We start from the raw sequence: 14,977 nt of genomic DNA on the forward strand, positions 1-14,977 counted from the left end.
AAGCACCTGCATTGTAATTTATACCAGCAGCATGATAATTTATACTCAATATGTTTAATTGTAGCAGTGCCAATGGGAAACCGATTAAGATGACGGAGGACCATAGAGTAGTTAGTCATACTGAAAGACTGAGAATGGAAGAAAGAGGAGAGCCACTGAGAGATGGGGAAACACGATTATGCGGTACTTAAACTTCATTTTTTTTGTTTTTGGACTACCATAATCTTAAATAAAGAAGTAGTCACTTTTTGCCTCTTCTTCAGGCTTGAATCTTGCTCGGATGCTTGGAGACAAGTTTCTTAAAGAGCAAGATGCTCAGTTCAGTTCAGAACCATTTTATATATTGGTTCTAGTCTTTGTACTATTAGAAGGGATAATGGTTTTTGTACACAGTTATAGACAGACAGTTTCCTTCATGTTTATGTTTCTGGATCATAATTTTGATTCTATTTTCTAATATAAATTTCTAATTCTATTATGACTATCAGTTTTTCTCTTTCTTTCCTTTGTGCCTAAATATAGTGAGGCTTGGACTCTACTTTGACTCTCAGATGATTCTCTTCTATGGATGAATATTCTGCTGAACTATAAAGGTGTGATTTAGTTTGGTTTTAGTATTTTAGCAGCTGACTATATAAGGTGTGATGCAACTGTAGTGGTCAAGATGTATATGAATTATAATGGGTTTCTTTTTATTAAATCCATAATAGTCTACTTATATGCACTGCAAATAACATATGCCCATGCATCAGAGCAATTACACTTGATAATTGAAATGATCTATTGCAACATCTAGGAACTACTATATAGGAAAAGTTTAAGCTGCTACATGTTGCAGTATCTGGTTATTCTAAAAATTACTAATACTATCTGTAGGAATTGGTTCGGTCAGCTATGCTGACCTGTTCATTTCAGTCACTAACAACTTAACTGTTTTACTCTTCTTAGTAATGTTAGTTAACTATAATTGTCTATAAATAGACATTACATTGTACAGGTTATTTTTAATGACAATTTACATTGTATTAGCTCTGTAATCTTGTAAACAAACTGATATAGAAGGCTTTCAAGATTGTAATGTGGATTGATATTCAGCAATAAAGAAAGTGGCTATTTCATTCAAATTCTTTTCTTCTTCTCACCTCTGTTTTTTAATTTTCTCTGTCTAAAGTTCTATAAGATTATTCTTAAGCTATTTGATCAATTGTATTTGATTAAGGATTCACAACACTATCAGCAGAGATTTTATTGGAAAAACAAACTGGAATACCATAAAAAGTTTAGTTTCCTGGGGTACAAACAGAACATTAAACTACCATGTGAAAATGACTTGTCTTGACCAGGGGAAAACTACAATAAAAAACTTCAGTTATTTGTATACTTTTTATGTAGAAGAAATATATTTATTATGAGAATCTCTCTAATCTTTCTATTTAGTTATATAAATATTATATTCTTAATAAATTTTTTTTGATATAGTATTAATGTTTGTTTGTTTTTATTTTGAACGATTAAGATTCTTTAATTTTCTTGCTGATTTTACCTAAGTTTAATATTTGGCCTTAAATATGAAATCTTTTATCCTTTTTATTCTTAATGGAATATGAATTTGATGATTTTTTATTGTTTACTTTTTTGTATTTTAGTACTATGAGCCAAAGATTCATGTATTGTTATTGCATTAATTATAGTAGCCTGTATTTTAAAAGTTTGTCATTTTGTTTCTGTTTTGTTTATCCTTATGATACTACAGTTGGTGTGTCTGAGTTACATGTGGTGGATTTATCATGGAAACAGTGGTTGGAGTTGAGAATAGTGATGAATGGAAGTTTGAAGAAAGTGGGTTTTTCGAAAACAGTACCTCTTCTTTGTCTTCGCCCAAGTATATTGCCGATCCAGTTGTATACAAGCTTGTTCGGGTACATTTCTCCTTAATGTTCTTATTAATCTTGTTCATTTCACTTATGGACAAAGTGTTTTTTTTTCTATTCTTGAGAAGGCATGAAAATGTATTGAAACCTTACCCCCTTTCTTTTCTAAAGAGTTGCATGTGGCACAAACCCAGTAGATGAGCAATGGAAGTGTAGACAGGATAGGATGTTAGATATTTTTAAACAGATTTATTATCTTGTATAATGGTTTTATTTTGTTGATATTAATGACCTGAACAATGTGATTGGCAGCCATTATTTGATAAGTGTAATGTTTTTTACAGGGCTAGGGATGAGAATTGCTGTATATGATTTGTTTTTTTTGTTGCGGAAGCTCTATGAGTTGCTTTTTTTTCTTCTTCTTCTTCTAATCTTCCCCTCCCCCCTCCACCATCTTTAATATTCTGCGATTCAGGTTGAAGGTGATGGGAGATTTGTTCCTGCAACAGATGATGAAGTAATGGAGGTTGAGGATTTTCTTGTAGATGACAAAACTGAAATGCATGATGTTGTGGATGGTGGGAAGAATGCAGAGTGCTTGTCGAGTGAAGGTTTTGCTAGTGAGAGGCTTCAGTTGGAAAGTTCAGAAGGTTTTTCATGTTACCATTATCTCATATTTATACTTATTTATTTCTACCTTTTCTATTACTATTATTGTGCTGAAATTATACAAGCTACACAAAATGTATATAGTTTTCATAATCAAGTGAAGACTTCTGTATCTATCAACTGCAAAGATTTTAGCCTTTTTGTTTTTCGAAGAAGGGGGCAAATGATGGGTTCTCTTCCACTTCAGTTTTCTTGTAGATGTCTTAAAGCTCAATTTTTCAGTCTGAATAGGTGGCTTTGATCGTTTCTTTACCATTTCTTAGGAATTTTATGGCTGTTTTTAAAATCATCACTAGGGCAATATTTTATGTAGATTTTCTTCTCTCTTTCTCTCTCTTCAATTTAGTGCAAATAACATAATTATATTCATAATGAGATAGAAGGTTTATCTGGTCTTGTAGACTAAGATTGGTTATCATGAGATTATTTATTATATTTCTATTGCTTTTTTTAATGTTATTCATAGTTTTAAAATTTTGTCCCCCATTGATGTTTACGTTTAATCATCATTATGTGCCAGGTTTGCCTGATTCCAGTAATGTGAAAGCTGATGATGAAAAGTTGACTTCGAGTCTCGAGGTATTTGGTTGCTTTGTTGTTGTTGTTACTCTAGTATTTTTATTGTGGTTTTCTTGTGTTTCAGTTTGAGCTTTCATTGATTAGTGGGTATTTAACAAATTACTTTTAGAAAGAATTTCCAATTGAATAGCATTTTGATCTCTAATCAATTTTAGGTGTTTAATGTGGATTGGGGTGGAGACTAGTACTAGTAAAACGTAATAACAAGTTTTAAAATGCTTGAAGTTTAGTGTTCTATTCATGTTGTGGTAGCTGTCTTGTAGTGCATTGTTTATTTACATGAATTCAGTATAATCAATTAAATTTCTTGAGTCCTTCTCGGTTGTAAAAATATTTTGTTGTACATTCAAGTGATATTACCAAAAGTTAAATAGGAAGTGTGACTCCACGTATCCTGTGGAGCTCCTGATGATTATTCTAATTTTATGAATGCAGACATCAGGGTTTTTATTTATTAGTGTAGTGTGTTAAATTGCCTGTATTGATAAGAAGTTCTACTCTTAAATTTGCATGCAGAAAGTTGTCCCTTCGTCAGCACCGACTGTTGATGACAATTGCAAGAATTTTTCTGGGAGCATTGAGGAGTTATCTAAACCTTCAGATGAACAACTAGATATTGGGCCTTCAACTTCTGTTGTTTGTAATAATCGAAAACTTGATTTTTTTTAAGTGGAAAGGGGAAATATGCTTGGACAACCTCTCAATTAAAGAACTTCATGAATTGTTCAAAGCAACTTTTGGGGGGAAACTACTGTCAAAGACAAATTGTGGCTTAAGAGGAGGATTGCAATGGGGTTGACTAATTCTTGTGATGTTGCAACCACAACTTTCACAATCAAGGACAAAAAATTGGTCAATAAGGAAAATGAAGAAAGCTGTAAGAATGCAGAAGGTATATCTGCTAAGGAGTTGGCAGTTGAAGCAATCAACAGCTCCAAGAATTCACCAACTAACTGTGATGCTCAAATGGAAGATCATGAATTTGTTTCAGGAAAGAGATTCGATGACAGTGTTGAGTTTGACTTTGAAACTGAGGATCTTCACGCAGAACAGAGAGTTGCAAAGAGGGTTAGGAAGCCCACAAAGAGATATATAGAAGAGCTTTCTGAAGCTGAATCAAGAGACTATAGCCCAAAAGTGCATAGCTCTGCCAAACATATTGGATTTGGATGGACCTCTCTGAAATCTTGTCTCAGGCCTGTTAAAAGTGTCTCTTTTAATGAGAGAATCATGTTGACACATTTGGACTCTCTTGGTGGATCTGGGGTTCAGGTTCCATGCGTTTCTAGGATTCGAAGAAGCCGTCCAAGGAAAAATATTAAGGCTCTTATGGTACGCAAAAGTTCTATATGTCTCAGTTATATGATCATTGCTTCTATTTTAAAATAGTGTCTAGCTGATTTCATCTGAAGGATAGGGCTGTAAAATATAGGTGACAGTGTTGTTACTACATTACAAGTGTAGAATATTAGGGACTTAATGGCGATTTTGAGTTTTCTTTAGAATAAATTTAATAGCCTTGTGAAACTTAGGCATATGTTGACTTTTAATTCTAAAATGTAGGTGATTGAGCATGTATTTTATATTGCTGAATGTGCATGTTTCTTGTCTTGTGAGTGACTTTTCTCTTGGACATGAATGCACAGGTTCTTGTAAACTCAATTTTGTATTCTATTCTTTCTTTTCTTTAGGAATATTTTACTGTATTTCTGTTGGCCAGAAATGATCAAATTAGTAACTACTAAGTTAGCTAATTGGTGTCAGCACAGCAAAGTCAAGACACACTTTGCTGCTGCATTTTTCATGTTTAAAAGTTTGAAATTATTGTTTTTTCCATTGGAAGTTCAATGAAGTGGCAAAGCAACTGTTTCTTTCTTTTCACTGAAAACAACAGCGTCAGATGTTTTCTCCCCATAATGGCTAGCATTCTTGTAGAGTAAAGAGGAGAAATCTATCTAATGTTAAAAGGGGAAGTTTGCCTAAAAAATATGCATATTAAAGGTGTTATTATGCTTTTCATTGAGGTTTCAGAATTTTGTTGTCTATATCATGTGAGTTACAATACATCTTGAGAGGAGTAGTATAATTTTTTTTGGGTTATTACTAATTACATGTTGCCTAGAACCTGTATCATATTCCAATTGAGTTTTTTTTCTTTCCTTTTCTCATAAATAGTTCTTTTGTTAATGGGATGTTACTCTTTCTTTTGTATTTGGTTTTTGATGTATATATTCAAACTAAAAAATTTTATGTACTGGCCTTGCACTAAAAAATGTTTTACATTTTATTACCTAAGTTTTTGAATTGCAAGAAGCTATTTTTATAATTATTCTAATACATTTCCCCACATGGGTTTGGATTCTACTTTCAAATTTCTTTGAGTTTTTGAAGTTTATTAGATATACATCAAATAACTAACAGAAAATCAAAAAACATTTCATCCATATTTATTAACCAACCATCAATCATTATCAATTCAAAATATTCAAACAACACACAAGTTTTCTTCCTTATCTCGCCGCAGCACACAAATTTCTCAGAACCTACTTCACTAAGACACACAAGTTCTCAACCTTCCGTTATCACCGCAGCACACAATAATAATAATCTCAGGACCTACTTCACTATGGATGAATATCTAAGATATTCAAACTCCTCTAACATTTGCAAAATATTTTAACAAAAATAAAAGAGAACATACCTCTTGCAAACTGCTGCAAATAAAGTTCCTTCCAATTTGAAATCCAATGAAGCCACTAAAATGAAAGCAAAATTATTTTATTTTGCTAGAAAAAAATTAGTCTTTGCTAGAAATTTATTTTGCATCTATCTTGTGTTTAATATAAGAAAATAAAACCTAATAAGTACCAAGAATTTGAATAAATGTTTATGACAAACAAAAGTCAGTTGTCATCGAGATAGTACCTGAGGCCCGAAGCATCAGACTGTAAAGAGGCCTCAATAGCAGCATCATTGTATTCAGTAACAGGAGAAATTATTGGCTGGGTCTGGGGTGGAGTAAAGAATGGTACACTTCTCTCTTCTCGAGGTGGGAATTCAACTCCAGCAGCCTGTGATATATATTTATACATAGATTACTTAGAATACTTTATTATAAAAGTGAGTTAAGAAATCAAAATAGGTTCCTTTCCAAATATTGTAGTAGCACATTAGCTATAAAAACTCTAAACAGAAAAAGGAACACATAGAATTAATACAACCCATCCAAACACAGACGCAAAACATTCATCATAACTTAAGCATCAAGGACAACACTAAGGGATTCAACTTCAGCATATGTATACCTTGTAGGCTAGTATAACCATGTATAACTAACATTCACATTCATCTGCAACCCATGCTATTGCATATCTCACATAAAGCAGAAAGCAAAAAAAAAAGGTTGATCATATGATATTTACACTTTAATCAACTTAAATAAGCTTTTGCCCAAATGCCTTGGCTGACGAAGTAATTAACAAGAGAAAATTGTGTATCAAGCTTAACATGCTAAAATAACATTTAATAAACTAACAACCTTCAGTTCATTATATGCTGCATAGTATTGAGGATATCTCCCCTGAGGTCCCCCGAAGGCTTCTTGCCATGTGTCAATTAGGATTAGTATCTTTTCCCTCACATTCAAGTCTGGCTGCAGAATTTAAACAATTGCATCGGACAAGTTAGATTTACTAGGAATGCATAGGAGAGATTCACAGTGAAAGGACAAGAAAAACATATAGGATCAGAAGAAAATTAGGGTACCTTCTTCTTTACTATTTTAACCATTTCATGTAAGATATCACGCTCAACTATCTGCTGGAAAACACTCTCACCACAATTTTTGATCTGCTAGAAAACACTCTCACCACAGTGAAAGGACAAGAAAAACAGAGAGGATCAGATTTTTATATTTATAACATTATCTGCTATAGTCGGATTCTTTTCAAGTTTGCTACAACAATCAAAACGTTAATAACACTAAACTTGACAGTTTTTAATAGCACTAAAAGTGTTGAAAGATATATGGTGAGATTAGATTAGATTAAGTTTGACTTTAAATGATGAGATAAAATAGGAGTGGATGTATATGATTTTAAATATTCCTCTTGTTAAGCTTCTTCTTGTAAACATCTAGCAATTAGTTAAGATTTTAGTATATAAGAAGTACAACACACCCTAATGTTGTATTATTTTTTGTTTTGATCTTACAGCACACTTTCAAGGCCTCAATAGTTAGAGATTCTAGGTTCGAACCTGTGTCTCACCACTTTCCCAAACCCCCCACCACAAGACCAACCTAGTGGCTTACCCTAGTGTTGTATTATTGGAAAATAGCATAAATAATATTTTTTCCTTATATTAATATTGTGTTTCCATAGTTTCTTTTTTATTATCATGATAGATACAGAATTAGATACTCACTTTATCAGTGTTGTGTTCATAACCTGCAAGAATCATTCGTGCCGCATTTATACTAGCAGCACATTTCTGATGAACTTTATCAGACATTGCAGTTGGAGGTCCCAAGATAGGAAAGGTCCCATTGAAAGGTTCTGTCTTTCTCACAGCTGAAGGATCATCTAAATCAAGTCTTGCTATAAGTTCACCAGCCTACAAAAATAATGACTGTTTAACTTATGCAAGTCATGAATATCCAGATCTTTGTTTGGAACATAATTTACCTGCATTGCTTGGCCTTCAGACATTTCAAATTGAATAATTCCAGAAGCAGGTGATAGTAAAGGCATACACATCTTCATGACCTCGACCTCGGCATAAGATGTATCAGCATCAACATGACTACCATTGTAAACCAAATACCTCATCAGTTTGCATGGTGTCTCCGCTATGAGCTTAGATGGGTCATGATCACTCTAGATGCAACAAAATATTTTACAGTTAGTGCTCTACTAAAAAGGAGTATTTCTTATGGAAACTAAAGGGCAACAACAAGATAATTTGGATGAAGAGAATGATGGGGCACCTGAAGCAAGCATGTCCTTCCATCAATGAGAAGTCGAGTTCCAGCTGCTTCTTCCTCTGCATATATCACATGACTGTTTCCATCCAGCTGTAGAGAAAATACAAACATGTCGTAGTTATCAGTTAGAATCTGAAATACAGAATAGACAAAGACATTCTATTTACAGGGCCTACTGGAAAAAAAATTTCCTCTGGTAATTATAGACAAAGTATAACTTGGGAGTCAAGTATTCTCATATTCTAAGAGGGAGGGCTCATCAACTTTATGGGAATGAAAAAACACTTGAGGTTGCACATGTTGTGTAATAAAAATAACAAATTTATTAATTGTAGCAACTTGAATTTTATATAATTTCCTCATATACACCCACATTTACTATCAGGCAAACAAGAAAGTAGACAGCGGAACAATTACTAGCAATATAATAAGTTTCAGTACAAAAGGTACAGGGAATACACTTGCCTAGGCTGTTCCAATCCAAATAAATTAAAATTAATGACTTATTTGCTTGCACTCACACCACAGTTTATTTCAAAGGATACAATATAATATAATTGGTTTCAACATCAACATCCATACGAAATGGTTTTTCTTTCCTTGTTGGATTCAAAATACATTTGTTTGTCTCATAACAATCAATATGGGACTAATTGTATCGCTTAAAACTGCTTAAAACACCTCCTTGCTCAGGAAATTGATTAAAACCCTTTATCTCATAATCAAACAACTCTGGGAAAAACAAACATAAGGAACTGCCCCAAAAATATAGCAATGGCAGGGTATACTTAGACAAACATCACAAAATACACTGAAAAAAAAATAGAAAGACTGATTCAATCAATAAATAAAAATTCACATAGTTGGTGTTTAGGGAAAAACCATAATCATAAGAGCCAAAAACATAAACTTTCATCTTTAAATTTTTAAGGTAACGAAAAATTGGATAAAAAACGTTTAAGTTGGATCATATGTAAATGAAAATCATATTAAATCACAAATTGCATCTGATTTTGGGATGTAGAATTTGCATTAGACTACTGAAGTATTGCAACACCCTGTAAATAATTAAAAAATAATGTACAAACTTGCAAAAAAACCAATTTCCCCAAGAATTTTCTTGAGAAACAAAAGGAAAAAAAATACAGAGATGGAAGATTGAGACCTGATGGAAGATAGACCATTAACTTGGAACTAACCTGGTACAAGACCACCGTAGACCCACGAGTCGAGCCACGCCGTAGACCCACCACCGCAAGCACCGTGGCACCCACGAGGGAGCCATGCCGTAGACCTACAGTCGGGCATCCCTGTCACACGACCCAAGCCGTGGGCCCCCGTCACCATGTTACACACCTGCAACAAACAGAGAGAAAGAAAGAAAGATTGAACGGGAGAGTAGCTCAGAGAGAAAGATAGAGCGAGAGAGAGATTAGGGATTTGCTTTTGTCTTTCATTTGGCGCCTAAGTGTATTTTGTTTACCGCCTGATTTCATTTCATTTTAGTCTTTTTCTATTAGCATAGTGACAATAGCACTTTTTAAAACATGTTATATTTTAATGTAATATATGGGCATAATTGTTGTAGTGACACACCAAGCTTCCAAGAATCCTTCTGCCTCTACATCTATTTTCCTGCATCATACTAAAAGGAAAGGAGTGAGCCTAATGCCCAGCAAGGAAAAACTACTAACAACATAAACATACACATAAAATCTTATCATAACATATGCTATAAACATATCATAACATATACTAAAAACATATCATAACATATACTATATAAGACTATACTAATAATGGCCATTATGACTTGTGATAAACCATCTACGTCCCCTGTCTAATATTTGAGGTAAGGTAAATCATAACATAACATATAAAAACATAAACTTATCATAACATATTAAACATAACATAACATAAAAACATAACATATCATACAAACATACACGATCTAGCCTATTTTCCTTACCAAAATACCGGGATGAAGGTCAGGATTTTGGAACACTCCTCAAAAGCATTAATAGAGAGGTGTGTTTTCTAAAAGAAAGAGATGAAGAGGAATGAACTAAACCATCGAGAAGATACTTACCAACAAGAAATCTCAAGTTCGAAGAACTTAGATGCCTAACCAAGAATAGAGAAGATTGGGTTAGGAATTGAGTAGAGAAAAACTATAAGAACTAATGAAACAATACAGAATAGGAACTAAGAATAGGAATACCTTTGAAATTGCTATGACCGAACTACACCTCGAAACCGAAATACACTCTATGAACCTTACTTCCTAAGTGTCTAATAAGCTTAGAATGACAAAGCTTATAACCCCAACCCAAGTGTTTATCACTCTATAGTCTCACTAGCACCTAGAAGGCTCTGATCAATGCTTGAAGAATGAATGAAAAGGCTTGGTGCTAGGTCTTATTTATAGAGTTCTAGGAATAAAAATCTTCTTTTTGGCTTTGAATAAAAATAATGAATTGAATTGAAAATATTTGAATATTCTTCAGCCAAAGGTTTAGGACTTGGTCAACAAAGCTTGATTTTTTTTTTTAAAAAAAAAAATCAAAACAAATAGAATCCTAACTTCTAACTACCTAAATCTCGTAACTCTAAACTAACTTATAGTAAAATCAATATATCTGGAGCTGTATGACTCTGATTTAGAATATCTTTATACCGTTAGAAATATAATTAAATTATCTACAACTTTGTAGAAATACTATTTTTCGAAATTCATAATATAATCGGGTCAAAAATAGGTTAAAAGTTACAGTACCCTAAAGTTACGAAAAACAATCTATTTAAATAACAACCTAATCCACAAATAAATAAAATTGTAATAAATATCATGCTCCTAACAGATTCTGGTGAAGACTAACTCTTATATTTCCCTTATTTTATCATTTAAATAATAATTCCTTAATAATAATGCATATGACAAGTGTCATAATCCTATTAGCTCTATCTAAACCTTAGGAATAACTATGCTCATGACAAGTGTCATATTCTTATTGGCTCTATCTAAACCTTAGGTTATAATAATCATCATATTAATAACCAGCAATATTAATCAAACCTTATGTTATAATTAATATTCTTAAACTATAGGTTAAACTTATAAAATCAATAACTATTGCTAGGAGTTTCCAACTAAATCCCGGCTTGAACCAAAATCCACAGTAATAAACAATACTATAACTACTACTAGTTATTACTATTACTACTACTATCTAACTAGCTAAGTAAAGTTCTTGGACTCTACAATTCTCCCCTACTAAAAATAATTTCGTCTTCGAAATTTACTTACCAAATAATTCCGGATACCGAGCTTGCATGTCCTCCTCCAACTCCCACGTTGCCTCTCGTTCAGAACTATTTCTCCATAGGACCTTGACTATCGGAATACTCTTAGACCGTAATTCTTTCATCCCTCTATCTAGGATGCTAACCGGCTGTTCCTTGTAACTCAAGTCTTTCTGGAGTGCTATCGTATCATACTTGAGGATGTGAGATGGGTCTGACACATATCTACGCAGCATTGAGATGTGGAACACATCGTGACTATCTGCTAAAGCTGGCGATAGGGCTAATCTATATGCAACTGCTCCCACTTTGTCCAATATCTCAAAAGGAACTATAAACCTAGGACTAAGCTTGCCTTTCTTCCCGAACCGCTTCACACCTTTCATAGGAGATATTCTTAAGAAAACTTGATCTCCGACTTTGAATTCCACATCACGTCGCTTGGCATCCACATAACTTTTCTGACGACTTTGAGCAGCGAGCATACGCTGTTTAATCAGCGCTACTGCATCCTGAGCTTCTCTAACAGTTGTCTCTGATACCAACCGTAACGACCCAACTATCTATGAAACTTAGGTCATTAATGACTACTATACTAATCTTAAGAAAACGTACATATGAAATAACCATAACTTTATTTAAAAACTATAATGTAAAGGTTAAATACATAAAAATTCATTTAGGATATGGGATCCCATTGTTTTGAAAACAAAACATAACTTAAATAAATTGGTTACAAAATTGAGTGCGGAGAAAAATAATACATAGAAATGATAACTAAAAGACTTAAAAACTTCATCCTCGAATCGAACGCGCAATCCACCGATTCCATCCTGCCTCAATACACATCCCCAAGCTTCCAAGAATCTTTCCGCCGCCATAATTATTTTCCTGCACATATAAACATAAAGATTTGAGCCTAATGCCCAGCAAGGAAAATCTACTACAAGTATGAAACATAATCATACACATAACTATAAGCTATAAACATATAACATATATCTATAAAGACGTACATCATATAAGACTATACTATTAATGGCCATTAAAACATGTGATAAACCATATACGTCCCTTTTCTAATATCTGAGGCAGGTTAGATCACATGGTAGGTTTATGATAATCCATCTACGTCCCCTGTCTAATATCTGAGGTAGGGTAAATCATAACCATGAAACATAAGAAAACATAACATAACATACTATAGCATAACTTATCATAAAATATCAACATAACATATAAGCATATAAAACTATCCTATTTTTCTTACCAATATACCGGGATGATGAGAACAAAGTCGGGATTTTGGAACACTCCTAAAAGCCATTAATATACAGGTGAGTATTCTTAAAGAAAGAGATGAATGAACTAAAAACCACCAAGAATATTCTTACCGACAAGAAACCTCAAGTTTGAAGAACTTAGATGCCTAACCAAGAATAGAGAAGACTGAATTAGGACTATAAAACTAATGAAACAATACTGAAAGGATAAATAGATTTTTTTTCGTAACTTTAGGGTACTGTAACTTCCAACCTATTTTTGACCCAGTTATGTTATGAATTTTGAAAACTAGTATTTCTAAAAGGTTGTAGATAATTTAATGAGCTTTCTAACGGTATAAAGATATTCTAAATCAGAGTCCTACATCTCTAGATATGTTGATTTTACTGTAAGTTAGTTTAGAGTTACGAGATTTAGGGAGTTAGAAGTTAGGATTCTATTTGTTTTTATTTATTTATTTTTTAAATCAAGCTTTGTTGACCAAGTCCTAAGCCTTTGGCTGAAGAATATTCAAATATTTTCAATTCAATTCATTATTTATATTCAAAGCCAAAAAGAAGATTTTTATTCCTAGAACTCTATAAATAGGACCTAGCACCAAGCATTTTCATTCATTCTTCAAGCATTGATCAGAGCCTTCTAGATGCTAGTGAGACTATAGAGTGATAAACACTTGGGTTGGGGTTATAAGCTTTGTCATTCTAAGCTTATTAGACACTTGGGAAGTAAGGTTCATAGAGTGTATTTCGGTTTCGAGGTGTAGTTCGGTCATAGCAATTTCAAAGGTATTCCTATTCTTAGTTCCTTTTCTGTATTGTTTCATTAGTTCTTATAGTTTTTCTCTACTCAATTCCTAACTCAATCTTGTCTATTCTTGGTTAGGCATCTAAGTTCTTTGAACTTGAGATTTCTTGTTGGTAAGTATCTTCTCGATGGTTTAGTTCATTCCTCTTCATCTCTTTCTTTTAGAAAACTCACCTCTCTATTAATGCTTTTTAGGAGTGTTCCAAAATCCTGACCTTCATCCCGGTATTTTGGTAAGGAAAATAGGCTAGATCGTGTATGTTTGTATGATATGTTATGTTTTTATGTTATGTTATGTTTAATATGTTCTGATAAGTTTATGTTTTTATATGTTATGTTATGATTTACCCTACCTCAAATATTAGACAGGGGACGTAGATGGGTTATCATACACTACATGTGATCTAACCTACCTCAAATATTAGACAGGGGACGTAGATGGTTTATCACATGTCATAATGGCCATTATTAGTATAGTCTTATATAGTATATGTTATGATATGTTTATAGTATATGTTATGATATGATTTTATGTATATGCTTATGTTGCTAGTAGTTTTTCCTTGCTGGGCATTAGGCTCACTCCTTTCCTTTTAGTATGATGCAGGAAAATAGATGCAGAGGCGGAAGGATTCTTGGAAGCTTGGTGTGTGTATGGAGGTGAATGGAGTGGATGGGCTGCGTGTCGATTCGAGGACAACGTTTTTTTTTTGTCTCTTTAAAAATTATGTTTTTATGTATTTTTCCGCATGTAGCTTTGTAAACAATTTTATTTAAAGTTATGTTTTATTTTAAAACAATGAGCTCATTTATGTATTACAAAGATTGTTTCTTTAAAGTTTTCAATAAAGTTATGAATTTTCTAATGTATGTTCTTTTCAAAGTTATGCTTATGTCTAGTGGGTTTAATGACCTAAGTTTCATAGATAGTTGGGTCGTTACAGTTGGTATCAGAGACAGGTTTATTTATTTAAATAATAGTGCATATGACAAGTGTCATAATCCTATTAGCTCTATCTAAACCTTAGGAATAACTATGCTCATGACAAGTGTCATATTCTTATTAACTCTATCTAAACCTTAGGTTATAATAATCATCATACTAATAACCAGCAATATTAATCAAACCTTATGTTATAATTAATATTCTTAAACTATAGGTTAAACTTATAAAATCCATAACTATTGCTAGGAGTTTCCAACTAAATCCCGGCTTGAACCAAAATCCACAGTAATAAACAATACTATAACTACTACTAGCTATTACTATTACTACTACTATCTAACTAGCTAAGTAAAGTTCTTGGACTCTACACGTGCAATATGTATCCTTGAAGATGCTTCGAGCTTATGAGGTAAGATTGCAACAGCAAAGGGTTCAACACTTGTATATATTTCCTGATGTATCTCTTGCCCTCAAACAAGATGATCCGAGCTCAAGAGGCATAAGCTCGAATATGATGACTCCATCAATAACTTG

General features: G+C 33.0%; 1 protein-coding gene and 1 pseudogene across 1 annotated transcript; one reads left to right on the plus strand and one right to left on the minus strand.

Annotated features, from left to right (window-relative positions):
- The first annotated feature begins 1,758 nt into the window (after positions 1 to 1,758).
- On the plus strand, positions 1,759 to 4,528 carry LOC133825129 (uncharacterized; annotated as a pseudogene).
- A 1,494-nt stretch (positions 4,529 to 6,022) lies between these two features.
- LOC133814360 (TOM1-like protein 3) lies at positions 6,023 to 7,876 on the minus strand. The gene is made up of 5 exons (XM_062247328.1): positions 7,805 to 7,876; positions 7,545 to 7,733; positions 6,885 to 6,971; positions 6,658 to 6,771; positions 6,023 to 6,190 (listed from the first exon to the last, which is right to left on the minus strand). Exons 1-5 carry the CDS (start codon positions 7,874 to 7,876, stop codon positions 6,023 to 6,025), a joined length of 630 nt encoding a protein of 209 aa, XP_062103312.1.
- Between the last annotated feature and the right edge of the window lie 7,101 nt (positions 7,877 to 14,977).

Source organism: Humulus lupulus, chromosome 1 (assembly GCF_963169125.1).
Source record: "Humulus lupulus chromosome 1, drHumLupu1.1, whole genome shotgun sequence".
In the NCBI taxonomy this organism is placed as follows: Eukaryota; Viridiplantae; Streptophyta; class Magnoliopsida; order Rosales; family Cannabaceae; genus Humulus; species Humulus lupulus.